Source organism: Adiantum capillus-veneris, chromosome 2, assembly GCF_014529385.1.
Source record: "Adiantum capillus-veneris isolate H3 chromosome 2, ASM1452938v2, whole genome shotgun sequence".
Classification (NCBI taxonomy): Eukaryota; Viridiplantae; Streptophyta; class Polypodiopsida; order Polypodiales; family Pteridaceae; genus Adiantum; species Adiantum capillus-veneris.
This window is the reverse complement of record NC_140932.1, coordinates 71,707,138-71,732,405: the sequence shown is the minus strand read 5'-3', so window position 1 is coordinate 71,732,405 and position 25,268 is coordinate 71,707,138. Positions and strand designations below refer to the sequence as shown.

The window sequence follows — 25,268 nt, the reverse complement described above, 5'->3', positions numbered from 1 at the left end:
TCGCCAGCACCTGTCGCCCCTCCCTCCCGCCACCGCTAGCTACCTCCCCCCCCCCGTTCGCCCTTGCGCCACCAGCAGCCTCTGTTGCGCGCGCTCGCTGTCTCCCGCCTCCCCTTGCCTTGCGCTGCCCTCCCTCTCCGCCCCTCAGCCACCTGCCCGCCCACTCGCTGCCCGCCATCCCCTCGCTGACGCTGCCAGCCCGCTACCCCCACCCTTTGCCATTTCCAACCCCCCCCCCCTCCCCCCCCCCCCCCCCCCCCGCTATCTTCGTTCTCTGCCACTCGCGCGCCGAAGTTTTCTTGTGATTGGCTCTAACAAGTGTTGGTCTCCGGACAGTGCTCGTTGGGGCTCTTTTGCAAAAAATTTATTTCCGTCTCTTCTCCGACACAACAACAGACACAGATGGAGACTCAAGCTCCGCCACAGAGGGACTCTGATGAAGTCCCCTCGCCCGACCCCGCTAAGCCCACCATTCGACTTGCTCTCAGTCTTACACAGCAAGCGAGCCTAGCCGCAGAGGTGGATCGTCTGCAGGCGACTTCTGTCATTTGCAAGATTCTCGACACTAGACCCAACAGAGGAGAGTTGCGTGACCTTCTCCAGGCCCGCCTTCTTGCAGAGGTGGGCAAGATCTTGGATGTTCAGATCCTCGGACGGGGCTACTACCAGATCAAGTTCGAGACCCCCGAGATGGCGTCCAAGGTCATCGCCATGAGTCCATTGACCATCCGAGCAGCTCGAGCCCACTTTCGATAGTGAGACATGGTTTTGACCCTGCTTCAGATATTCTGGTAGAGGAGGCAGACTTCCCCATCTCCGTCTGCTTTCCTGGTTTGCGGAGGAAGTACCTACCACTCTTGTACAAGATAGGCTCAGCAATTGGGACTGTCCTTGAGACACCTCGCACGGCAGTCTCACTAGCTGCCAAGGCAGCCGGCATTTCCTCAGTTGGCGTTCTGGTTAGGGACACTCACACTCTCCCGAAGGTCATTCTTCTACCTCGGGTGAGTGGGGGTTGGTTTAGACAGAGCGTGGAGTATTCGGGCCTCCCAAACCATTGCTTCATTTGTCGACAGAGGGGCCATCTTGCGAAGGCCTGTCCACGGAGGAGGCCTTGACCTACACCACAGACTCAGCCCCAGCCTGCAAGGGCTGGCCAGCAACCATAGGCAGAGACACAACGCACACATGCAGAGCCACCCTCCGAGCCTGGGGCTCCAGCGGAGGAGGGATGGAAGCAGGTTCGTGGTCGACGACGGCAGGGGCCACAACGACAGCAGGATGAGATCCCTGCTCCAGCCCCCACCTCAGCTTCACCCTCGACAGTCCCTCCCCCCCCCCCAAGAGTTCCCCCCCTCCTCATCATCCTCCCCCCCACCACCTGCTCCCGCCGCCTCTCTATAGGTACAGACATCTCCCTTTGCAGCAGTCCCTCGTGGTCTGACGAGCTTCGACATTCGGCGCCGATGGGACTTCTTTGACTACGACTTCACACGTTTTCTCGGCGACTCCTCAGCAGACCATGAGGCAGCCTACTTCAGGGTTCATGTTTTGTTCCTTGCAACTAGGGGGATAGACTCAGCAGTTGTCTTCTCTTTTCCCCTTTGCGACAGGGACTAGACTGAGTGGACTCTCGACTCATCGACTCAGTGTTGGAGTGGGTGCATACACAGGTCCTAGAGTTCTTCACCACATGGGAGACCTAGGAGTTACAGACTTGCTCTCTACTCTCTGGCCATTGGCCAAGTTTGCGATGACTCCTCCAAATGCAGCAGGATGTAGACAAATTGTGGTTCACCTCTTTGCTGATACTCAGTGCTCGCTATGCTATGTATACATTCATGAGGACTCCTGGACAAAGGAGGTTGCTTTACGTACGGCTCACTCTACTTGGGCTTGGGCCAGGCACTCGTTGCAGTCACGCCTATCTAGAGGAAGCTCGAAAGCGGATTACTCCCCATCCAAGCCAGTCTCGAAGATAGCACGTTTAGCTACTGCGGCAGCATCTGTTCTCTCTCGCTCCCCATGAGGATCGTCTCATGAAATGTGCAGGGACTTGGTGGGCTCCAGTTTCAGTGTCAGCGGGGCCAACTGCGTCAGGAGCTTCAGCGCTGCCTTGTGGGAAGAGAGATTGATCTCCTTATGCTACAGGAGAATCATCTGTGTGAGAGCCGCTTAGACGTTGTGGTCAGCTCTTGCGTGGACGATATGATACTTTTTGGTCAGCTGCTTTTGGACCTGGAGGCATCCAGGGTGGGGTATGTATGACTATTGTGGATTCTTTGCAGCAGGCCATTGTGGGCAGAGGGATTATTGTGCCAGGCAGGGCTCAGTGGATCACTATGCAGGTTCAGGGTTGCCTTGTGGGCTTCCTGAACATATATGCGCCCAATGTGGCGAGTGCACGAGCAGAGTTTTGGTCACAGATTGTTGAGCCTCTGCCGCAGGCAGAACATTGGTGCATAGGGGGTGACTTCAACATGTGGGAGGACCCTTCTGACAGGATTGATGCTAGCCAATGCTACTGTGCATGGAGTTGAGCTGGTAGCTTGGGAGAGGTTTTGTATGACTCTGAGGGTCTCGGATGTGTGGCAGCACTCTAGTTTTGTGAGGCCCCTAGACAGCCTGGCCTTCTCTCGTTCGGACCGTAGAGTGGGAGGAGTGAATCTATCGCGGATAGATCGCTTCTACACTAGTGACCATCTCAGTGACTTGGGTGGGACAGTTGGCATTCTTGCAGGGACTTCCTTCTCGGACCATCCACCAGTGATCCTCACAGTGGCAGACAGACAGAGGAGGGGGAGCACGATGCTTCGCATCCCTGAGAGGGTCTTACTGGACTCTGCACTCAGAGAGCGAGTAGAGGCTCTCTGGACAGAGAGCTTGCAGGAGCAACATCCAGACAGTCCTTGGTTGGAGGAGCAGCTACAGCAGGCTCGCCACGAGCTTGTTAGCACAGAGGAGCGGCGCCATGAGTTTGCTTTCCATCGGCAGGCATCTCAGTGGACACAAGTGGGTGACAGAGTGACTGGTGCTTTCTTCGAGGCAGTGGGACCTCGACATACACATGCCAAGGTCAGTCAGTCGAGGAGGCCCGACAGGTCAGTTGCTTGTGAGCCAGAGGACATGCGTACAGTTGCTACTGACTTTTACCGTGAGTTACTGTCTGCAAAGCCTCAGTCAAAGCGTCAGGATGCATGCAGGGAGCAGGTGTAGGCACAGATGCCTTGCCTTGTAACTGAGGAGATGCGTCAGAGGCTTGAGCTGCCACTTCGGCTTGAAGAGTTGCACACGGCTCTTAGTGCACTCCCCCCGTGGTAGCTGTCCAGGTGAGGATGGCTTGACTCCCAGTTTCCTCTTGGAGTACTGGGACTTGCTTGGCCCAGATCTCTGTAGTGCTTTTTAGTACATCTTGCACACAGAAGAGATGCTTGACAGCATGAGTGAGGGTCTGATCTACCTCATTCCCAAGGAGAGTGGCTCCTTGGATGAGATTCGAAAGTGGCGCCCCATCACCATCCTCATCTCAGCCTACAAAATTCTTGCCAAGGCTCTGAGTTTGAGGATCCAGACACTTCTTGAGAGCCTTATACATGGGACTCAAACAGGTTTTGTCAAGGAGCGCAGTATCCTTGACAATATCTTTACTTTTTGGGAGGCTTCTACCCTAGCGCGGCTCCGTGGTGAGGATCTGGTGATCCTTCTTCTCGATTTTGAGAAGGCCTACGACAGAGTTGACTGGGAATTTCTAGAGGGCACTCTACGCAGGATGGGCTTCTCAGATGCTTGGATCAGAGGGGTGTCAGCTCTGTACAGACGGGCACACAGTCGGATACTTTTGTCAGGAGGTAGAGGTGATCGTTTCATTCTCACACGTTCGGTCAGACAGGGCTGCCCTCTTGCCCCCTTCCTCTTTCTCTTCTATGCTGAGGCGATGAGCACGTCTTTGGTGTCGCAGCAGGTTGGTTTACGGGGCTTAGCACTCCCTATTCGGGGAGATGAGCTATTGGACGCTGAGTTTGCTGACTCAGCCTTGTACTTGGATGGCCAGGAGGCCAACCTTCACAAGTGTGAGCAGGCTCTTGAGACCTTCTGTTGTGCATCTGGCACATTGATCAACTGGAGAAAGACAGTGGCTTTCTCGGTTGGTAGTGCTCCTGTGCCCGACTGGATGCCAGGTGAGGGTTTCGGGTGGATTCCCCTAGGGACTGCAATTCGGTACTTGGGCTGTCACGTTGGTTTGGACTTGTCTCCCGGGCAGCAGATTGCTCCCCTCCTCCTATCTATCAAGAGGAAGTTGTTACATTGGAGCTCCACACGACTTTCTTTGGCTGGCAGAGTTGTAGTGGCCAACCAGGTGCTGTTGGCTACTATGTGGTACATGACTTCTTGCTGGATCTTCTCGAGTTCTTGTATCAGCCAGGTAGAGCGATTGATCAGGAATTTCCTGTGTCGAGACACTCTGACAGCCCGGGCCAAAGTGGCTTGGCAGATCATCATTCTTCCTTGTTCACAGGGAGGGCTTGGGATCATAGACCCAGCACAACAAAGCAGAGCCCTTCTTGAGAAGTTCATAGTCCGAGGTCTTCTTCCAGGCGAGGAGCCCTGGAAGGAGTTATTGTTATAGCGGCTTCGTGCTAGGGTGCCTCAGGCAGGAGGGCCCCTGGCAACCTTCGACTAGATGGATCTTCACAGAGACGCGTAGAGTTGGTTTGAGCAGGAGATTGGAGGATCCCTTCGCTATGGGGTTGCTTCGATCTTGGGAGCACTTGCGGCGAGGCCTGGAGCAGCGTCAGCCTACTCCCCCCTCCGTGCAGTTATGTGATGCCCCACAAGAGGGCTCTTCATTTGACTTATATACAGTTTTGGGAGTTCATGCACGATCGCCGAGGCAAGAGCCTCTTGCACAGGTACTGGAGTAGCTAGTTGTTGATCCCCCGCAGGTAAAGGCGAATTCGGAGAGGCTTCACGTGAGAAATCTCGTCCGATTCAAGGGGCGAGTAGCCCTATAGGTGCGGGAGCTCAAGGACTTTCTACGGATGCGACCGGCTCGCGAAACGGAGCCCAAAACAGGGAAACACAGCCTGCTCTGTATTTTTGCACGTTTAGGGTTTCGGCCCTAAACGGTCCCTAATACCCCCAGGAGGTCCGGGGACGCAAGGGGATGAATCAGTAATCACATCATGCATACTGTCAACATCAAACAAGATCACAATGCGTTGACCATTCACATGACCGTAACACTTCATGAGAGACTCATCTAAATGATCATTAGAAACTTGGGACACATTAGTGTTCTCATTTATGACACTAACAGAAGATGTGGGTTCTATGAGTTCTTTTGTGGGTTCTTTCTTAGGACAATCTCTTTTCATGCGACCTTTAGTGTGACACTTGAAACATCTTCCTTCCTTTCCATACTTGGTTCTTTCTTAAAGAATTAACCAACCTCCTACTATTTCTTGAGCAGAATTTTCATCAACTGTCAACTTAGGGGTTTCCTGAGTTTTAGCCTTTTTCCTCCATTATGACTATTAGGTGACAAGTTTTGTGCTCTAGGTGTAGTGGAAGATTGAGAAGTAGAGGTATTGTGTTTCTTACCATTATTTTTACCATTCTGCTGATTATGAGGGTTCTACAAGGTACTTGACTTGTTCTCCTTCGGCTTACCTTTATTATGCTTCATTTCTTGCTTAAGAGCAATTCTGCCAACGTTATTGTAGTCCTTAGGCTCTAAGACTTCTACATCGTATTTGATGTACTCGTCCAAACCAAAGAAGAAAGCCTCCTTGTGATCCTCATCCAACTTAGGCAACTGGACACCAACCTGCACAATACGGTTAGAAAAAGATATAACAAGAGTCCCATATCGCTTGAGGCCTTGCCAATCCTCGTTCAACGGATCAAGGTACTGGTGGCATAAAACGAGCCTTAAGCTTGTCTTTAAAGTCGGTCCAATTGTAAGACAATAGTTCACCCTTCGCGGCATGCTCAAGATACTCGACAAACTGTATCTCTTTGGATTCGTCCAGTTAATCCCAGTTTCTCCCAAGGACATGTGTTAGAAAGCGAGGGTTGTTTTGTGGTTGTGCCCGGCTAGTGTGAGGGGTAGTTTTCTCATGTCGGGATGTGTGTAGCCATGTTTGCCTTAGGTTTTGGCTTGGTTCCATGGCCATTAGGCTCCTGCATGTTGGGAGTATTTTTCCCAACCTTGTGTTGCTAATTGGACTATTTTCTTATTTTTAATGATTAATTTCTTTGTCAAGGATATTTTATTGTGTACACTAAGAACTGTTAAAAGATTGTAGCTACAGGAACTGCCATCAAGAACGGACAACTCTGATGTGTCATTTGATGGGTGACTGTAAAACATCGCGAAGGAGTTTCCGTAAGTTCGGTGGAAAGGAAATCCAAATTGAGTAAGAAAATACGCGTAAGAACGCAAGCACAAGAATAAAGATGGATTCAATGAAGCTTTTTACGAAAAGCAGGAACATTCGCGGGAGGGCAGATGCTTTCCCGTGAGGAGTCTGTGTCTGCATTGCATCTGCGCCCGTGTTCTGCACCCGGGGACGACTGGAATGTGTTTGTGTCGCATTGTTTCTAACTCACTGAGTGGTTTTTAAAGTTTGAACAGGTTCACACTTTCTTTTAAAAAGTGGCCGACCACTTTTAATAAGTGATCGGCCCTTTTATTAATAAAATAAAGCAGGTCCAAATTTCCTACGTAAAAAGCCTACGTTGGGAACTGTACGGACACGGCTGAGGGCAGCGATCTCTCTCTCTCTCCTCTCACTAGGGCGCCAGATGCCTTTGCTTTTGGGCCCTCTATTCCCGCCGGGTGCCAGGCCCTATAAAGTAGCAGCCAGCGTTCAATTTGTAGGGAATGCAAGGAGCAGCAGAAGTCTCAGCGCTGAGGATTCTGGAGCAAGTACTGGCGACGGAAATCTGCAAGTGTTCGTGTGACGACTGAGTACGGAGGTCGCTTTTCCGAGCAAGGAGCGATAGGTATAATTTGTTGATACGCATTGCGAGTTGTTGCTTTGTGTGGTTTGTTTTGCACGAATCTCCCTTCTTACGGGAAAGTCCCTCACGGGGAGTACGGCTTTGCCCCTAAGTCCCTTACGGGAAAGTACGGTCTTGTGCCTAAGCCCTTTACGGGATAGAATGACCTTCGGGTCTAAGATTACAGAACGGAGGGGTTTCCTTGGGTTCTTGTGCTTGTATACGAATTCTCCCTAAATAAAGAATACTCTTGACGGGGGGGGACCAGCCCATCTTCTGGTCCCCAATACTGTGTCGATCTTCTCCCTTCTCTCACATTTGCAAAGTATTTTATTTTTCAGATTTCTAAGTGCTCGTGTACGCTCTCGTTTTGTGACAGTGCTCGGATTCCTATCTTTCTCTGCAAAGAAGGACGATTCCGGGATGAACGGGAAGAACCATGTCGAGCCAAGGGAGAAGCGTTGAAGAGGAGCTTCAACAAGTGCGAGCTCAGCTTGCGGATTTGCAACAAGTCTTACTATTGCCAAATGTCCAAAAGCTCTTGGGCGGAATGAAGAGAACGAATGGAACCGATGCAGCCGGGCATCCAGACCACACTGTTGGCGTGAGACCACAAGAGGAAAGAGAAGAAGAACGTGCCGAGGTGCACAAAAGATCTTCGGATCGGAATGAACGGCCTACTCCAAGGAAAGGCCAGGAAAAAGCGCTCTCTTTGCTAGACGAGAGCAAGGACATATCTATCTCATCTCCATCTTACTCTCCTGATTATACTTCTACTTCTCAATCATCTCGCCAGAAGAAGGAAGCAGCTACTACTACTACCCTACATCAACCTAAAGATAAGCCTCGATTCAAGAAGCATGGTCGCAAGTCTCAACATCGCATGAGAGTCTTCAAATCGGGCGACAAGGACATCAAGTTCGAAACCTACAACGTACGGAGAGATATCTCCAAAGCATTGTCCTTCATCAGACAGTTTGAAGTCGCCTTTACCAATGGGCACTTCACAGAAAGATCCAAATTGCGCCATGTGGGGATGCACCTCAAGGAAACGGCAAGTTATTGGTGGCTAGCCAAGATTCTGGAAGGTTCTCAGGCCAGAACTTGGGAGAGATTCAAATCTGAATTTATGAACAATTTCTTCCGCTTGACTTCGAGCCGGACATACGGAAGGAATGGGACTGGCTCGCCCAGAAGGAACATGAGAGTCACGACCTATGTGGACAAGTATTGGTCGGTTCTTTTGAAGGTCACTCCCTTCATGAAGATTGCCGACGAGGAAAAGAAACGAAAGTTCGAAGCGGGTCTCCAACCGCAGCTTCGAAAGAGTATGAAAGTGTATCCGCATGACACTCTTCAGAGGATGATGGAGTCAGCAATCATTGCTGAGGATTTGCACTCAATTGGGACGCCCAGAAAAATGGAGCATAGCACTTACCGTGCAAGACAAAGAGGGGTCTACGATGACCAAGGGGGCCAAGGAAGAAAACGTCCTCCATCTAGGGACTATGATCATTCTAAGAAGCCAGAGGGCAATGGCAAGCGAACTAAGTATCTCTCTCCTACTCAACTTCAAACTTTCAGAGAGGAAGGAAGATGCTTCTACTATGGCGAGAAAGGACATATGAAACAGGATTGCCCGCTAAAGCAGCAACGGCAAGAACACGCCCCTACGAGGCAAGATAAAGCAAGGAAAGAACCCGCTCCACCAAGCTCGAACTCAATTCCAGATGTTCAAGGAAACACAGAAACGGAGAAAGAAAAGCGTCAGCTTCTGAAGGGCTGGGGTCTTTGAACAACCAGCGAGTACTGATTCTTTATGATCCAGGATCCACGGATAACTTCATCTCCCTGGATACTGCGGAACGTTTGTGCCTCACACCGGCTCAGCTTGGCACACCGGTTACATCCGGATCGGCATTCGAGGGGTTGACAACCAATGCAACTCCCGTGCAAGGATAGCTCAATCTTCGGATTGGCGAGTACAAGGACCGCGAATCATTTTTGATGGCACCCATCGAGGGATGTGATATCATCTTGGGTATGCCATGGCACTTCCACATGACACCTGTCCCCGATTACGTGGAAAAGACCCTCACTTTTGATCATGGGGGTAAGAAAATAAAGATTCATGCTGATGTAGGAGATTGGCAGTTCCCAATTGTAAGTCATATCTCCATTAAGAAAGAAATAAAGAAGTGTGTTTCTGCTTACTTGATTTTTGCACGTAAGAAGGATAAAACTAGTAGGGATTCACTCTCTAGTCTGGAAATTAAGCGTTTTCAATTTATTGAAAAGTACAATGATTGTTTCACGGAAACACTCCCTGATGATCTACCTCCGGTACGCCCGGAAGATCACCGCATAGATCTCATACCGGGTAGCTCGCCTCCCAATCAACCCCCTTATCGGGTGAGTCTTGCTCAGCAAGAGGAAATTTTGAAGCAAGTCAAAGAGCTTCTAGAGAAAGGGTTAGTACGGCCAAGTGCTTCACCTTACTGCTCTCCAGTTCTACTGGTGCAGAAGAAAGATGGCACGTTTCGAATGTGCATAGACTATAGGTCTTTAAACAAGATCACGGTCAAGAATCGCTTTCCGATCCCTCGGATTGATGATATACTTGACAAGTTGCAAGGTGCAAGTGTCTTTAGTCGCATAGACTTAAAGAGTGGGTATCATCAGATACGGATCGCCCCTGAGGATGTCCATAAGACCGCTTTCCGCACAACCTTTGGACTATATGAATTTATTGGTAATGCCTTTCGGCTTGACCAATGCTCCTGCGACGCTCAATCGCATGATGGACCGCATTTTCAACCCGTATCGAGCTTTTACGGGAGTATTCTTTGACGACATACTCATCTTCTCTAAGTCAGAAGAGGAACATCGGAAGCACTTGGACCTAGTGTTTCAAGAATTGCGAAAGCATGAGTTGCATGTGAATGCAAAGAAGAGCAAGTTCTTTCTCTCAGAGATACACTATCTCGGCCATATAGTCTCTCACAATCAAGTCAGTATGGATCCTGCCAAGATCCAAGTGGTAGAAGATTGGCCTATTCCCACTCGATACATGATGTACGTAGCTTCCTGGGATTATGTTCGTATTATCGAAGGTTTGTCCGAGGATTTGCCCATGTAGCAGGACCACTTCATGATTTGACAAAGAAGAAGATTCCTTTTAGATGGGGATCGAGACAACAAGAAGCTTTTGATCGGCTCAAGTACTTGCTAAGCCATGGACCTATTTTGATAGTGCCCGACTTAAGGAAGCCATTTGAGGTTCACTGCGATGCTTCAGGCGATTGCATCGGAGCAATGCTAAACCAAGAAGGCCATGCAGTGGCCTACGAAAGCAGACGGCTTAAGGATGGAGAGTTGCATGCATCAATCTACGAAAAGGAACTTACGGCTGTGATTCACGCCTTATCCAACTGGAAGCACTATCTTCTAGGAGCGGATTTTGTGATCAAGACTGATCACCAGAGTTTGCGGTATTTTCTTACGCAAAGGAAACTATCTGAGAAGCAGATGAGATGGGCAAACTTTTTGTCTATGTTTCACTTCCAGATCCTTCACACGGCTGGGAGTAAGAATGTGGTCGCGAACGCATTGTCTAGGCGGCCAAGGGTGAACGCTATCACTTCGGTGTATCACCAAGAATTAGAAGCACTACTGGATTTGTATCCGAATGATCCAAACTTCTCCACCGTTTGGGGGAAGCTACATCGTGGAGAGAATGAGTTTCCCTATTCCATTCGGGACGGTTATCTCTACCACCATCAAGCCATATGTGTGGCGGAACCATTAAGAAAGAAGATCATGGATGAAGCACACGCTTTGCCTTATGCGGGTCATCGGGGTATTCTCCCTACAACCTTAGCAATGGAAAGATATTTCTTTTGGCCTAGCCTTAAAGCAGACATTGATAAGTATGTCAGGGAATGCTTGGTTTGCCAAAAAGTGAAGTATGATCGGCATAAGACGCCTGGGTTGCTACAACCATTGCCTGTGCCTAATGAACCTTGGGAAAGTATTGCCATGGACTTCATCATGGACCTCCCTAGAACTCAGACTTGAAATGACGCGATCTGGACCATTGTGGACAGGTTTAGCAAGAGCACACTTCATACCAGTCAAGAAAACGATCAAAGCAGATCATATGGCTAGGGTCTTTCTGGCACAGATCTTTAAGCATCATGGAATGCCTAAGTCTATTGTGAGTGATCGAGATCCTCGCATGACAGGAAATTTTTGGCGTGCCTTGATGGATAATCTTGGTACGAAGTTGAATTTTTCATCTGCCTACCATCCTCAAACGGACGGGCAAAGTGAGATAGCCAATTCCACAGTATTGGATATGTTAAAAGCTTATGTGTCAGACCGGCAATCTGACTGGGAGAAATATTTGCCTCTTGTCGAGTATGTGTGTAACAATACCATACACTCATCGACGGGGAAAGCACCCTTTGAGATTCGCTATGGTAAGCCTTTGCTTCCACCGATCCTTTTAACTAAGGATAAGATCTTTGCAGCAGATGAATTTGTCCGGGACTTGGACACAACCTACGGGCAAGTTAGGAGAGCTATTCTACGCTCTCAAGAAAAGCATAAGAAAGCTGCAGACAAGCACAGGAGGAATCTAGACTTAACAGTCGGACAGTTAGTCTTACTCAAGTTTGAGAAGGCAAGACTTAAGAAACAAGCGTCTCATAAGGGGAAGGTGGTAAAACTTTCTACCCGTTATTATGGGCCGTTTAAGATCACTAACCAAGTGAATGATGTCACATTCCGATTAGAGCTACCGCCTAATTGGAGGATCCATAATGCTTTCCATGTCAGTTTACTCCGGCCGTATGTGGGACCACCTCCAAGTCAGCCAAATGCTGAGGAACCTCCTGAGGTTGAGGAAACAGAAGAAATACTCCAACCGGAGTAGATAGTAAGTCATCAGGAGCGGCCCCTCAAGTCCGGAAAAATAACACGGAAATATTTGGTTAAGTTTAAGAACTATTCGAATTTAGATGCTCAGTGGATGACGCAAGAGGAATTAGCAGCTTATCCCGAGATACTGGAGGTATATGTCCAAGCACTACAGTTGAGGTCAACTGTTTAGAAGCCAGAGGGATGTTGCTAATTGGACTATTTTCTTATTTTTAATGATTAATTTTTGTCAAGGATATTTTATTGTGTACACTAAGAACTGTTAAAAGATTGTAGCTACAGGAACTGCCATCAAGAACGGACAACTCTGATGTGTCATTTGATGGGTGACGGTAAAACATCGCGAAGGAGTTTCTGTACGGTGGAAAGGGTCGGGTTACGAGTGCCCCTGATGCGTCACATGATGGGTGACGGGTGCATCAGAAAGGGGGCATTCCGTAGGCTAAGGAGGAAATCCGAACTGAGTAAGAAAATACGCGTAAGAACGCAAGCACAAGAATAAAGATGGGTTCAATGAAGCTTTTTACGAAAAGCAGAAACATTCGCGGGAGGGCAGATGCTTTCCCGTGAGGAGTCTGTGTCTGCATTGCATCTGTGCCCGTGTTCTGCACCCGGGGACGCCTGGAATGTGTTTGTGTCGCATTGTTTCTAACTCACTGAGTGGTTTTTAAAGTTTGAATAGGTTCACACTTTCTTTTAAAAAGTGGCCGGCCACTTTTAAGTGATCGGCCCTTTTATTAATAAAATAAAGTAGGTCCAAATTTCCTACGTAAAAGCCTACGCTGGGAACTGTACGGACACGGCTGAGGGCAGCGATCTCTCTCTCTCCTCTCACTAGGGCGCCAGATGCCTTTGCTTTTGGGCCCTCTATTCTCGCCGGGTACCAGGCCCTATAAAGTGGCAGCTAGCGTTCAGTTTGTAGGGAACGCAAGGAGCAACAGAAGTCTCAGCGCCGAGGATTCTGGAGCAAGTGCTGGCCACGGAAATCTGCAAGTGTTCGTGTGACGACTGAGTACGGAGGTCGCTTTTCCGAGCAAGGAGCGACACGTATAATTTGTTGATACGCATTGCGAGTTGTTGCTTTGTGTGGTTTGTTTTGCAGGAATCTCCCTTCTTAGGAGAAAGTCCCTCACGGGAAGTACGGCTTTGCGCCTAAGTCCCTTACGGGAAAGTACGGCCTTGTGCCTAAGCCCTTTACGGGAAAGAACGACCTTCGGGTCTAAGATTACAGAACGGAGGGGTTTCCTCGGGTTCTTGTGCTTGTATACGAATTCTCCCTGAATAAAGAATACTCTTGACGGGGGGAGGGACCAGCCCATCTTCTAGTCCCCAATACTGTGTCGATCTTCTCCCTTCTCTCACATTTGCAAAGTATTTTATTTTTCAGATTTCCAAGTGCTCATGTACGCTCTCACATTTGCAAAGTATTTTATTTTTCAGATTTCTAAGTGCTCGTTTTGTGACACCTTGCCAGTATTTTCCCATGGCCCTGGCCACTCGTGCTTATTCTCAATCTATTCCCCGTATTTCCCAATCCTAAATGGTGGACAGCCGGCCAACCTGGACTTATGGGGGTGTATATGTGAAAGCAAGGGCACTAGGGGAATGCAGTGTGCATAGGCCCTAAGGAACACAAACCGTCCCTAGGGGGCAGCCCTAGGAGGGGCGGTGGGCAGGGAGAGCAGATGAGTCACAGCGTTTTTCCCATTTAGCCCTAGCGTTTTTCTCTCCCAACAGTGGAGTAGCACCACAGCCAGTCAGTGGACAGCAAGGATTCCTTGCGTTTTTCTCCTCACAGCAGCCTACAGATGGACGATCTGATGCAGAAACGTAGGCCTGGGAGAGCAGAGGATTTCTTTCCTCTAGAGGACATCCATACGACGGGAGCCTTGAGCCGTGTTTCCTCTCTCCCGATCCACCTTGTTGCTAGGAGGAGATGCAGTTCGGTATTCCCCATGTGGAGACCGTGTCAGTGGTCATGTGTGCAGGAGCAGCCGCAATTGTGTGAACCTCAGGTCTATCCATTGGGCATGTCAGATCTATGCCGGACCACCCTTGGTCACTTGTATGAGCACCTTGTTATACAGCATGGAGAGTCTTTCCTTCCTCTCTCTCTCTCTCTCTCTCTCTCTCTCTCTCTCTCTCTCTCTCTCTCTCTCTCGTCTTATCTCTTTCTACCTCAGTGATCTCTCTTCTCCACAGGTGTGCCTTATTCATGTATGTGGCATTGCAAGTGTTCTAGATTGGAGTTGAGGTGTCCATCGAATCACGAGCCTTCCCTCGCACGTGAGGACACTTTCTACCATTGTTGGCTGCATAGCTTGGGAAATTGATCTATCCCCTGAAATTGGATGTGAACACCAATAGGTTTTGCATTCTATGGGATACTGACAAACCTACCCTAGAAGGCATTATGCTTGATTTGGGGGACCTGTGGGTGGACAAGCGCCCATTCAAACTTAAACGGGGCAAGTTTGCAAATTCATGTTTCCGATGTGGTAAATTTGTGCACATGCAATCTGAATGCCCTAAACCCGTTTTGCAGCCCCCTCGTTCAACAGTTCCGTCATCTGCTACTGTCCCTACGAGTAAACCTATCGGTGAGGTTAAGCAAAATGGAGGCTCAATTGTTAATGTAGCTCCCAATGCGGAAAAAGGGAAAGCTAAGCCTCCCCAGTATGTAGTTCCTTGTAATGGCTATATTGTGAAGGGTAAGAATGTGGGGTCCAATGACTCTAGTGCTTGCGAGCTACCTAAAAAGATAGTGAAAATTCACACTCTATTCTCCTCTCATATCTATGTTCAGCTTGTCAATGCTAATAAGAATGTATGGTTCAAGCAACTTCCATGTAATGATAATCGCACGTTGATTGACGCATGGGCGATGCATTCTTCTAAAGATGTACTCATTGGTGAGGCTGTAACTAAGTCAGACTTTGTAAATAATTAATTTATTTACGAGAAAAGAATTATCTAATTAGTTGTGTGCACACCAGAATAGACCTAGCAGTTCTAAGGCCTCAGGTGAGCCTAAATGCGGGCTAGAACACCTCAGAGGGACCTTAGCAGAAATTACCCTGAAGCCCTAGTGATTGGGAAATCGGGTCTTCAGAAAGGGGTAAGCAGTAGCCTCAGATTTTAGACTCAGGAAAAATACGCGCGTCAGTACAAGCACATGAATGAGATGGGGTCCTTAGAACAGTGACCCTAAGGCTAATAAAGCTAATAAAGCCTTAGGGTAAGTTTCGTGAAATTAAATTTAACGGTCCGTGCCCGAGCGGGCGGCCGGACAAGTGTGAACAGGTAAAGGCGGTGCAGTGCCCGTGCGACATTGCGCCGGCAGACCTTTGGTGTTCTCATAAAAGAATCATTGGTAGCAGTTGTTAGTTAGTTGCACACTTTTTTTTAATTAATGAGCTAGAAGTTTTTAAAGTCAAAAGTTGAATGGTTTTTAAGTTTTTAAAGTAAGTGTGCCAAGTGGCACACTTACCAATGCAAACTAACTCTCTCACTCTCACTCTCACCCTCTCTCTCTTCCTAGCGCCCCCTCTCCCTGATGGCTATTTAGGAGCCCCCCCTCCCCCATTTTCAGGGCTGGCAATGCACCTACCCCCCCTAATGTGAGCGTGCTCTACGCGGTGGAGCCCTCCATTGAAGCTTGAGAGCAGCCCCTTGCGACATATGTGGTAGCCTTGTGCTCCCATTGTCAAGAACAAGGGATCTCACAGTCATAGACACCTTCTGGTGAAGTTTCATCGCGAGAAGTTGCCGTAGACGCTCTCTTAGCAGAGTGCGGCTGCTGTAATTCTCTGTTTTCAGCCCCTAATCACCTCGATTAGGGCTGTTTTCAGCAGATCAGCCATAGAAATTCTCTTCTCTCTCCTTATCCTAAGTCTACATCAAGTTTGGCGCGATTCCATCGCAAAGAAGACCTCTGTTTCGGCGTAGGGGTGTGCACATGTAAGAATTTCAGGTTATGTACAGTAAATTACAGCAAGCATGTGCGTGTGCATTTTGCTTGTTTCTCTTTTGTGTTCGATGCATGAATGAATGAGCATGAAGGCAACACATAACGGAAGATGGACTCTCCTCTGTGAGAGCTTCCGATGAGCTGTTTCGGAAGATAGACTCTCTTTTCGAGAGCTTCCAACCAGTCTCGCAGAAGAGGGGGAATCCCCTAAGCAGTAAGAAAGTGGAAACACTTTCTCAGTCAGTAGTCAGAACAGAATAGAAGAAAGAATAGAGGACGGGCGTATGCCCCGTTCCTGTGCTTGTAAAGATTCTCCCTCAGTAATAAAGATATTCTCTTTATGGGGGGGGGGACCAGCCCATCTTCTGGTCCCCAATAAAGTGTCAAGTTTTCTCGCTCCATCTAATTCTCTTGAGTATTTGAAGTGCAATTAAACGTCAGTTTACGCTTCCGTATTTTTGTGACAGAGGCTTTCACCTCGCATGTAAATTCTATGGAAACTTTTTCTGCACTGAATCAACGGATCAGCTCTAGCACAAATTTGGTAGAAGAAGACGGGTACATGGGCACATCTACCTGATTCCTTATGCTCTTTTGCCACTTGTACATATGGTTTCCCATGCATAAATGCATTATATGCATCTTGTACAATGTGCGTGGATTATGTAACCTTGATAAATGCCTGCTAACTTGGCACGATGTAAATACATGTAGAAAATAAATAGTTGTTTTGCAAGAACACAATCAGCACGAGTTTGCTGGTCGGTGTTCCTATTTTGAGAGTTATTGGATTGCGTATGCTGGCTTGCATGGTTATTCGGGAGTCTTGATGATTCGGCATGAGCTTCAGCCAGTCCTTGTGCGTAATGACCCACCTGGTTGCTGGATGATTGTGCAATGCTTATTGAATGGTCATACTTATGAAATTGGAGGCATCTACACCTCCCTAGGACGTCAGACTTATAAGATTGGAGGCATCTATGCATATACACCCTCTGGGCAAAGGGCCGCCTTATGGTAAGAAATCTCTTCTTATCCATGGACCTCCAATGCACTCCTTTGTGGTGATTTTAACAATACTCTTGTTATGCAGAATAGCACCACAGGCAACTCACATATGTTGCTCGTGGAGAGGCAAGCATGGAATCATCTTCTCGCTTTTGTACAAATGCTTAATCTATGGCGTTATTTGTATCCCGATGTCTCGGGCTTTACTTTTCAGCATGCTGCTCATTACTCATATCGCACACGGTTGGATAGATAATATGTACTCAACTCACAGCAGTACGATGATTTTGTAAGCGATATGAGTATGGATTACACTTTGTAGATATTGAATCATCACCCTATTTTATTCAATTTGTAATTTGGGCAATCTCTTTGTGATAGACCTCTTTCTTGAAAGCGTCTGCTCCATATTAACAATGCTTATCTTACTCATGAGGTGTTTCGAGGTATGATTTCTTGACTTACTCCCCCCTTGCTTGCTTGTATGCATCCTGATCTTGATGTTGCTTGGTTTCGTTTTGTTATGAGGGTGCAATGTTCTATTCAAGATTATGGTAAACAGTACATGTATTGGACTTGAGGCAATGTTTTGATGCCAAGCAAGTTTGACAGTTGCACGTATTGGCTGACTTGCGGCCGTTATCAAACTCTGAATTGTCGGAGTTGTGTGAAGCTAGGATATGTATACAGCTTAATGACAAGCGGAAGCTTGACAAATGGCAGAAGCGTGCTTGTCAATGGGCTTTTGTGAATAAAGGTTGTGCTTCGAAACAATTCTTTAAGCATCTGCATAACACGAGGGTTTCCCAAGACATTAAGCGTGTAAAGCTTCCTTAAGGTGCTTGGACTTCATCCAAACAGGAACTTGTTGATGCCTTGGTCTTGCATTATAGACAGGTGTTTACTGCTCCTCCTCGTCCATCTATAGCAGTTTGTCAAGCACGACAGTTGTTGCTCTCTCATGTACAACCAATCACTTCTTTTTCCGATCCACAATGCCTTGAAGAACCTTTTACTCATTGAATTGCATTGTGCGTTGCTTGCATCGGGCCGTTGGTGATCCCCTAGTTGGGATGGGCTTACTGTGGAGTTCTTCCTCTCCTTTTGAGAGTCTCTTAAAGAGCCTTTTCTTTTCAAGATGAATGCGGCATAGGAGAAACATGACTTGCCAGCATCATGGAAAGAGAGTTTGCTTAAGTTATTACCTAGGCAAGCACTTTGCGAGCAATTTTCTCATTGGCAACCAATTACTTTGATGCCTGTCGTTTGACAGATATTGGCAAAGTTGTCGGTGAGCCGGATTAAAGATCACCTTTTTACGTGAATTTATCAGGCTCAGTATGGTTTCATACCACGTCGCCAAATCACTAACAACTTGGCTAATGTTCTAATTGGCATGAGACTTCATTGCTGCTACGATGCAGTGTCTTGAGTTTGGCCCTAAACTAGCCAATATAGTTTATTTCTTGTATGCTCGCAATTCATCTTTGGAGATTCTTGAAGATGAATTGACGGAATCTTGGCCTCTTGGATATTCAGTTAGGCAAGGTTGCCCCCTTTAGTGCATTGTTGTATGATAATGCAACACACCCTTTGTTGATGCATCTCGATCATTTGACATTCGCTGGTCGTCTTCATGATTTGCAATTACCATCGGCTCTTTGGAAGAGCCGCTTGCCTTTGAAGGAGCGATTGTTTCTCTGGCGATGCTTGCTTGGAGTTCTCCCGGTGCGCTCTTTCCTCAATGCACGTCATATCTGCTCTTCTCGTTGTGTCCGTTGCTCGACTACAAAAGAGATTGTTAGTCACTTTTTTGGAATTGCTCCATTACTAGAGGTTTTCTTCGCCACATCGCAGCTTGTATGCAGCTCCGTTTCCCCTCTATGGCCTTCCATAAAATGGTTTTGGGCTTTTCGCATTCTCCCACCTTCCTTACAGCGATTTGCAGTCTTCTTTATGTGGGTCAGATTTTGGGCTTATTGGACCATGTGGCATCAACGTGACGGCTGCATGTTCCTTCACTTTGATGAAGATCCTTTTCAATTTTTCAAGCTTTCCCTTAGGCAATCTTTACGTTTTGCTTGGGAAGTTGGTGATATCACCTCAGAGATACATCAGACCTCTTTCACAGATGAACACTTCTATTCGTGCTTTTGGATATGATCTTTTCTATGGGTTTCCTCACCTTGAGATTTCCCACTTGTAAATTAATCCCAAAGATTTACAAAAAATGTGTGTGTGTGTGTGTGTGTGTGCGGGGGCGGAAAGGGGGGGGGGGGGGGGGGGGGGGGGGGGGTGCATTTATCAGGTACCGTAAGAGCAACTTTCTTTTAATCATGAAGAGGGATTACAACGAGGAATGAAGTCACTCACCTAGACAACCACATGACTCTACGGAAACATTCGGTGAAGCCAAGCCTTTGAGAAGCTCAAGGGTCTGCAGAGCGCCACTCTTCCTGCATGTGCGATGGGTGCATACACGGAGCTCATATTTACTCCCCTCTGCCTCATTGTTCTTTGCTACCTTTGCTTGCCAGCAACTAGAACAGATTGAAGAGAGAAGCCCTTGCCCATGTCGCTTTGGAGATTGTGGGAACCTGGTCCCGTTTCTTCTGCACATCCCAAGCAAAACCTGGTCCCTTCCTAAGTACTTCTCAGAGGCCGAGGTGAGGCCCAACTCTCCATTCATAGCTAGTTTGTTAGAAGCAGCTCTCTCTCTCTCTCTCTCTCTCTCTCTCTCTCTCTCACACACACACACACACACTCACTTTCTCTCTCTCTCTCTCTCTCTCTCTCTCTCTCTCTCACACACACACACACACGCTCACTTTCTCTCTCTCTCTCTCTCACACACACACGCACACTCTCTCCAGCGCGTAGTTGCGCACCCTCAACCGACCTGCAAAGGACATTCGCGAGACTTGGCATATGCCTACATTGTCCATCTCGCTCATTTTGCCAAATGTGAGAATTTTCAAATGGACGCTTTAATCCCAGACAGGGCGGCCGCGTGGCCATTTGTGATTACACCTTGCCCTTTCATCGAAAAATGAAAATAAAAGATTTAGCAGTGTGGGCTATACCAAAATATGGGTACCCAATATGTGTGCCCAATCTTTGCAAGCAGCTCACATTACCTGGAATCTGAGGAGATGCTGTGATGCGTACGAAGGAAAAAAAAGGGAATGGTGCACGTGGAGGAGAGAGGGGGAGAGAGAGGAGTGGAGTGACACTAGTATGGCGGCGGACGGTGATTTTTTTTTATTTTGTGTAGGCTAGCACTGATGCGCCGAATCTTTGTCTCTCTCTCTCTCTCTCTCTCTCTCTCTCTCTCTCTCTCTCTCTCTCTCTCTCTCTCTCTCTCTCTCTCTCTCTCTCTCTCTGAGACGCGGACACAGACGCGATAACAAGGCTCAAAGCAGATGCGAGAGATGGAGCGCTAAGTGCGGACAGACGTAAGAGGCGATGGCAGGGGGTCATCTCAGCTGAGGTTGGTCGTGGCAAGCCTCGGAGATAAGATTGCAAGGCTCTCCTGCTAGCGAATATAGGTGCAGAAGCAGCTCTGTCCAAGTACGTAAGGCTTGGTTTGGTCATGGAAGGGAGATGCGAGGCCATGGTCGGACAAGGGCTGTGTACAGGAGCAGGGGAGGCGAACCAGGTTTGCGAGGGAGATAAGGAGAGATGAAGGGCTGAGTACAGGCAGACGTAAGAGGGGGTGGGAGGGGGTCCGCTCAGCAATGGGAGGCAAAGTGGGGGAGGACCCAGCGATGGCCACCAACAAAGAAGATGATGCCGACTAGGAGACCCATCTCTCTTTGTCTCAGCATGGGGCAGAGGCAGTCACTGTCAGTCGACGGCATGAGAGTCTCCACGGAACTGGCAGAGAGACGCAAAGCAGCCTGACTTGAGCGAATTGAGTGAGGGATTTGTCCCCGTGGGAATTGGGCCCAAGCGGGAGAGCTTACTTTCTGCAAAGAGAGAGATGGAATCTGGCGTTGTAATTAATTAATGTTTGGTGTGTAGACCCAATTGTAGAAATTCCAAAATAGAAAGGGAATACAGCAAGATCCCTTGATGCAATGTCGAGTGACGCAACAAGTAAAATATATTCGGGACAGTATGAGCAAGTGCCGGTCAACCTAGTATGAGCAAGTGCCGGCAGCCTGGCGAGGGGATGGCAAGCTCATTCGATTTTGGTATCAAGTAGGCTCCGATCAAGGAATTGGAGTGCTCCTTCCAATGGCAATGTGTGCATGCACTCGTGCTCTCTCTTGGGGGTGTGTTTGATTTAGTTTGATCAACTCCAGACAAAAGAGCGTAGGCTAAGTGGTTTTCGGTGAAAGGGCAATCCCTTTGAAGACTTAAATTATCATTCCGTCTACTAAGCATCTCTTGGTGGGTTGGTTACCACTCTCACTCGTTCAGAGGTTTCTTGTGAATCAAACCCAGCACTTTGGGGGGGTGTTTGATTTGGTTTGATCGCTCTAGACCAAAGAGTGTAAGTGTGTTTCGACAAAAGGGCAATCCCTTTGAGGACGTAAATTACCATTTAGCCTACTATGCACGTTTTGTGGGCTGGCTCTCTCTTCTAAGTCTCTCGAGATATGTCAGAGAAACATTTGGCGGAATTTCAAGATATTTTTGTCACTCTTAGGTTGCCTCCTAATGGGCACACATCTCGATGCAGGAGACGAACTAAACTCGACTACAAACATTTTATTTTGGGTGCCATGGTTGTGCAACATGGCCTAAGCATGATAAGGGAAGCACGACACTAAGTGACGTGGGCTCTAGAGAAGGGATCAACGACAAAGAGGATGTCGCCGGTGAACTAAACCCGGCTAAAAAATTAAAGGTTGGGCACCCATGGAAACCAGCCACCTCATGGAATAAAGAGATGGGATGCATGAACTCAAAACACACACACAAAATAAAGAGATGGGGTGTCATAATTTTTAATTCATAACACAAAATGAGGTGCTTTAAAAAGAAAATTTTCATTTCTCATAGATATTTACACAAAGGAATGCACATCGAACTTGGTATAGGAAGGGTCAAAAGATTTTGGACACTTACTTTGCCAAACTCTTTTCCTTAGGATCCTTCCCTTAAGAGCGCCTTTTTGTAGCACATATAGAAGTGCTGCTCAGAGGGCCTTCATTGAATAAAGGTCTCCCCGCACACTCTTAAAAATTGATGCAATCATTAAAAAGACTACTAGGCTAGAGGGTCAAACCACCCTCTACTCTTCGTCTTAACCAACTATTATAGGTACTCAAACACACAATGCCCATGCATTGAACAATGCAAGTATTTCTTATTGGGCCATAGTTGTTGAAAATCTTATGTGACCCCATATGGCCACCAAGGGTTGCCCACCTTTTCCAACAACTTTAGATATGTAAGTGAAGAGATGTAAGCCTGAAATTTATTAAATTAAGTAATTAAAAGCATTTTAGCAATTTTATTATTACATACATGAAGTAAAGTGTAGGTATACTGGAAAAACATAGTATAATCCAATTTTCTAGAGGATGGTAGATATAAAATATCTATTTAATTCATAACAAATATAGTTTGTACAAATAAAATATGATGGCTACATAGAAAATGTTAGTCCTATTTTTATGGTACACAATTGTAAGGAAAGTGTTTTTTGTCACAAAAGATTTATAATGACAAAGTCTTATAGCCTGCCTCCCTCATTCATAGGGTGCTCTATGTCAATTTTAGGATTTTTTTGTCGCAAAAAATTTTGTCAAAACAAACCCCTAAAGAAACTCCTGAGTCCTAGCAACCTATCGATTTCCAATGCCTCTTGAACTTTTTAGAATCTGGTATAGCTATTCTCGCTTATGGTGTGGTCCACTTTAGGACTATATATGGATATTTTCTCTCTTTAACCTAGAGAGAGAAAGTTGTTTTTGCTAAACCTCAAACTTGCATTTTGCTCACACACATTTTTGAGAGATTCACATAATACTTTCTTGCTTTTCCTTGAACAAGTAGTGTAGATTTACTACATTAAGAATTTGATGACATTATATTGCTCTTACATAGTAGTCTTCTTACATCATAGTCTTTCTTGGCCATGAGCTTACTAAAGGATAGATTGGCCCTTACCTCTTGGTGGGGTTACATGCCATGAAAGTTGGCTAAACTACTCATTGCATGAGAGAAACATTGTACTACAGGTGTGTTATAACAAGGTAAGGGCTTATGATGGCCTCTTAATAAAAGATGTAGCATGCATATGAATGCATTTTGTAACTTTTTTGTATGCTTTTGTTTGTTTAACGGAGGGCAACAAAAAGAGAGATCTCTTCTATGTCCATGTAAAGGCTCAAATCAAGCAACTTTAGTGTAATCTCGCCCACCCTCGGGACTATGGGGCATGCACAACCTTTTAACTCAAGTGAGGGGATCCACAACAGGGAATTGGTTGAGGAGCGCGGTTCAAATCTAGACATCAGATGGATAAAGGACTTTATGTACACTCGATTTTTGAGGAGCATCTTAGGTCACAGCATGGCATACACATGCAAGTGCCTTTCTTGCCAATAGGTCGTCCAAAGAAAGTTCATGAGAGGCCAAAGTATGAGGAGGCAGATCGATATGTGGAACAACATCACAAACTCTTTTACAAACTTGATCGTAAGATGTGGATTGCAAAAGCAACACAAGAAGGCCGCAAACAAGTGGTTGCAGAAAAAATGTGGGACAATACACTCACAAGTGAGGAGAAAGAGAAGCTAGGTTCAAAAGAGGCATTTGTAGAAGGTTTTGTGAGAGCTGCAATGGAATCATATGACACTAAAGAGTCTCTTTGTCGTGGGCAAGCAAAAGCACGAATAGACAAGGGATATGAAAAACAAGTAAGTTACAAATCTTGAGGCAATTTTTGCCTACAAACCCTCTTTGACTTCTTTTTTCTTGCTTATATGAACATTGTCAGGCTTCTGTTGGATGTTGCTTTTTTCACTTTGATGTATGCACGATTCTCAATGTCTCCTTATGTATGGGTTTTCAGACTCTAAAGTTGATAGTCAAACCCGATACAAAGATTCCCAAGAAAGTGGTGGAATCAAGTAGCATACAAAATATCAAGGAAGAGCGTGACAACATTCAACAAGAGAAGGTCAAGGAGAACCCTAAATATCAGCGATTGATAAACTCCTCACCTAGAAAGAAGCTACCTTTTTGGACGAGGTAATTTGATCAAGGGATCAAGTTCTACGAATCCCATAACAATTAACGATGCTAATAGCCTTCTAGAGCATACACATGAATTGGTTTTTAAAATTTATAATGGCTTTATTGAGGTCAATAATGAGGGGATCGAAATATGCAAGACAAGGAGAGTTGGAGAACGACAATACCTTTTCAAATGTTTTGCTTTCTCTTGCAACAACTCTCTTTGCTTATCCTTCTAATATAATTTAAGAACTACTAACTTTGATTGATTTTTGTTGTTAAATTCACGCTTGAGTTCAAGGGTAGGCTCGAGTTTAGGTCTACAATCTCCAAGTTGTCTGCCACCTTGGAGAAAGCGACAATAGAAGGGATTGTCAATAATGCCGAGGCTTCCACAGAGATTTTGAATATATTTGGAATGTATACATTATAATGTTTTTACCTTTACGCAAAAAGGTAAAAAAGCAATGCATAAACATCAGGGTATGATGGTTGATGTAGGTGGATGGAGAACACGACACAAAAAGAAACAACTGAGTGTCTTTACTTTGTCGATGCGCTTTGGTACTCATATGGAGGGGAAAGAGGATATTGAGATCTTGATAGCCTATTCCATGAAGTTGATCCAGGGAAACAATTTTTTCATCTTCTTTCCTATCATAAAGAGGTGAGTGATGGTATCTTAGCCTCTACCTAGTAGTGCCTAGCCCATGCCTCGGTGTAGCTTATACATTGAAGTATTTTGAGAGAACATTAGACTTTGTTTGTATGGTTCAATCCAAAGATCAAGAGGATCAGCAAGATGGATATGAAGAAGAGCACTTTACTATACATGGACTCCTTTGGACAACTTGTCAATCCATTTGAATGCATGTCCACTATGCACACGTGAAGCTTTTCGTCTTTGTGTTGGTGCTATTACAAATTCTTTCTATGCTTTATCCTTGCATGCAATGACTACATTGCAATTATTATTTTAAATAGGGCTTTGCAAAGCTTGGCAAAGACATGCAATGATGCGAAGTTGAGGACAAATCTCTCTACACCTCTTATAGGTGCGGAGTTCAAGTGTGTGAGTGTGCCACAACAGCCAAACACACATGACTGTGGGTATTATGTAATTGCATATTGTTGGCATATGATCTACGAA

The 25,268-nt window shown here is 46.6% G+C and overlaps 2 protein-coding genes across 4 annotated transcripts in view; one reads left to right on the top strand and one right to left on the bottom strand.

Annotated features, from left to right (window-relative positions):
• The window catches only part of LOC147462962 (hsp70-Hsp90 organizing protein-like), a 61,436-nt gene extending 41,502 nt beyond the window's left edge, over positions 1 to 19,934 (bottom strand). Inside the window, exons 1-2 of one of the 3 annotated variants that reach the window (XM_086486354.1) lie at positions 19,824 to 19,934; positions 19,298 to 19,603 (exon numbers count right to left, since the gene is read on the bottom strand). In XM_086486354.1, coding sequence (XP_086342480.1) covers positions 19,298 to 19,603; positions 19,824 to 19,878 — 361 coding nt within the window. In that variant the 5' untranslated portion in view covers positions 19,879 to 19,934. The other 2 variants (XM_086486370.1, XM_086486362.1) reach the window with 2 other exon arrangements.
• A 3,529-nt stretch (positions 19,935 to 23,463) lies between these two features.
• Positions 23,464 to 24,551, top strand: LOC147462961 (uncharacterized). Its single transcript, XM_086495066.1, has 3 exons — positions 23,464 to 23,799; positions 24,202 to 24,299; positions 24,407 to 24,551. Exons 1-3 carry the CDS (start codon positions 23,464 to 23,466, stop codon positions 24,549 to 24,551), a joined length of 579 nt encoding a protein of 192 aa, XP_086351192.1.
• The last annotated feature ends 717 nt before the right edge of the window (positions 24,552 to 25,268 follow it).

Bases quoted from the DNA above. Each gene is read 5' to 3' on its own strand.
- LOC147462961 (XM_086495066.1), top strand. From the start codon at position 23,464: ATGCAAGTGCCTTTCTTGCCAATAGGTCGTCCAAAGAAAGTTCATGAG. The intron at 23,800-24,201 runs GTAAGTTACAAA...AGCCTTCTAGAG, and splicing joins ACAAGGGATATGAAAAACAA to CATACACATGAATTGGTTTT. The intron at 24,300-24,406 runs ATACCTTTTCAA...TGTTAAATTCAC, and splicing joins AGGAGAGTTGGAGAACGACA to GCTTGAGTTCAAGGGTAGGC.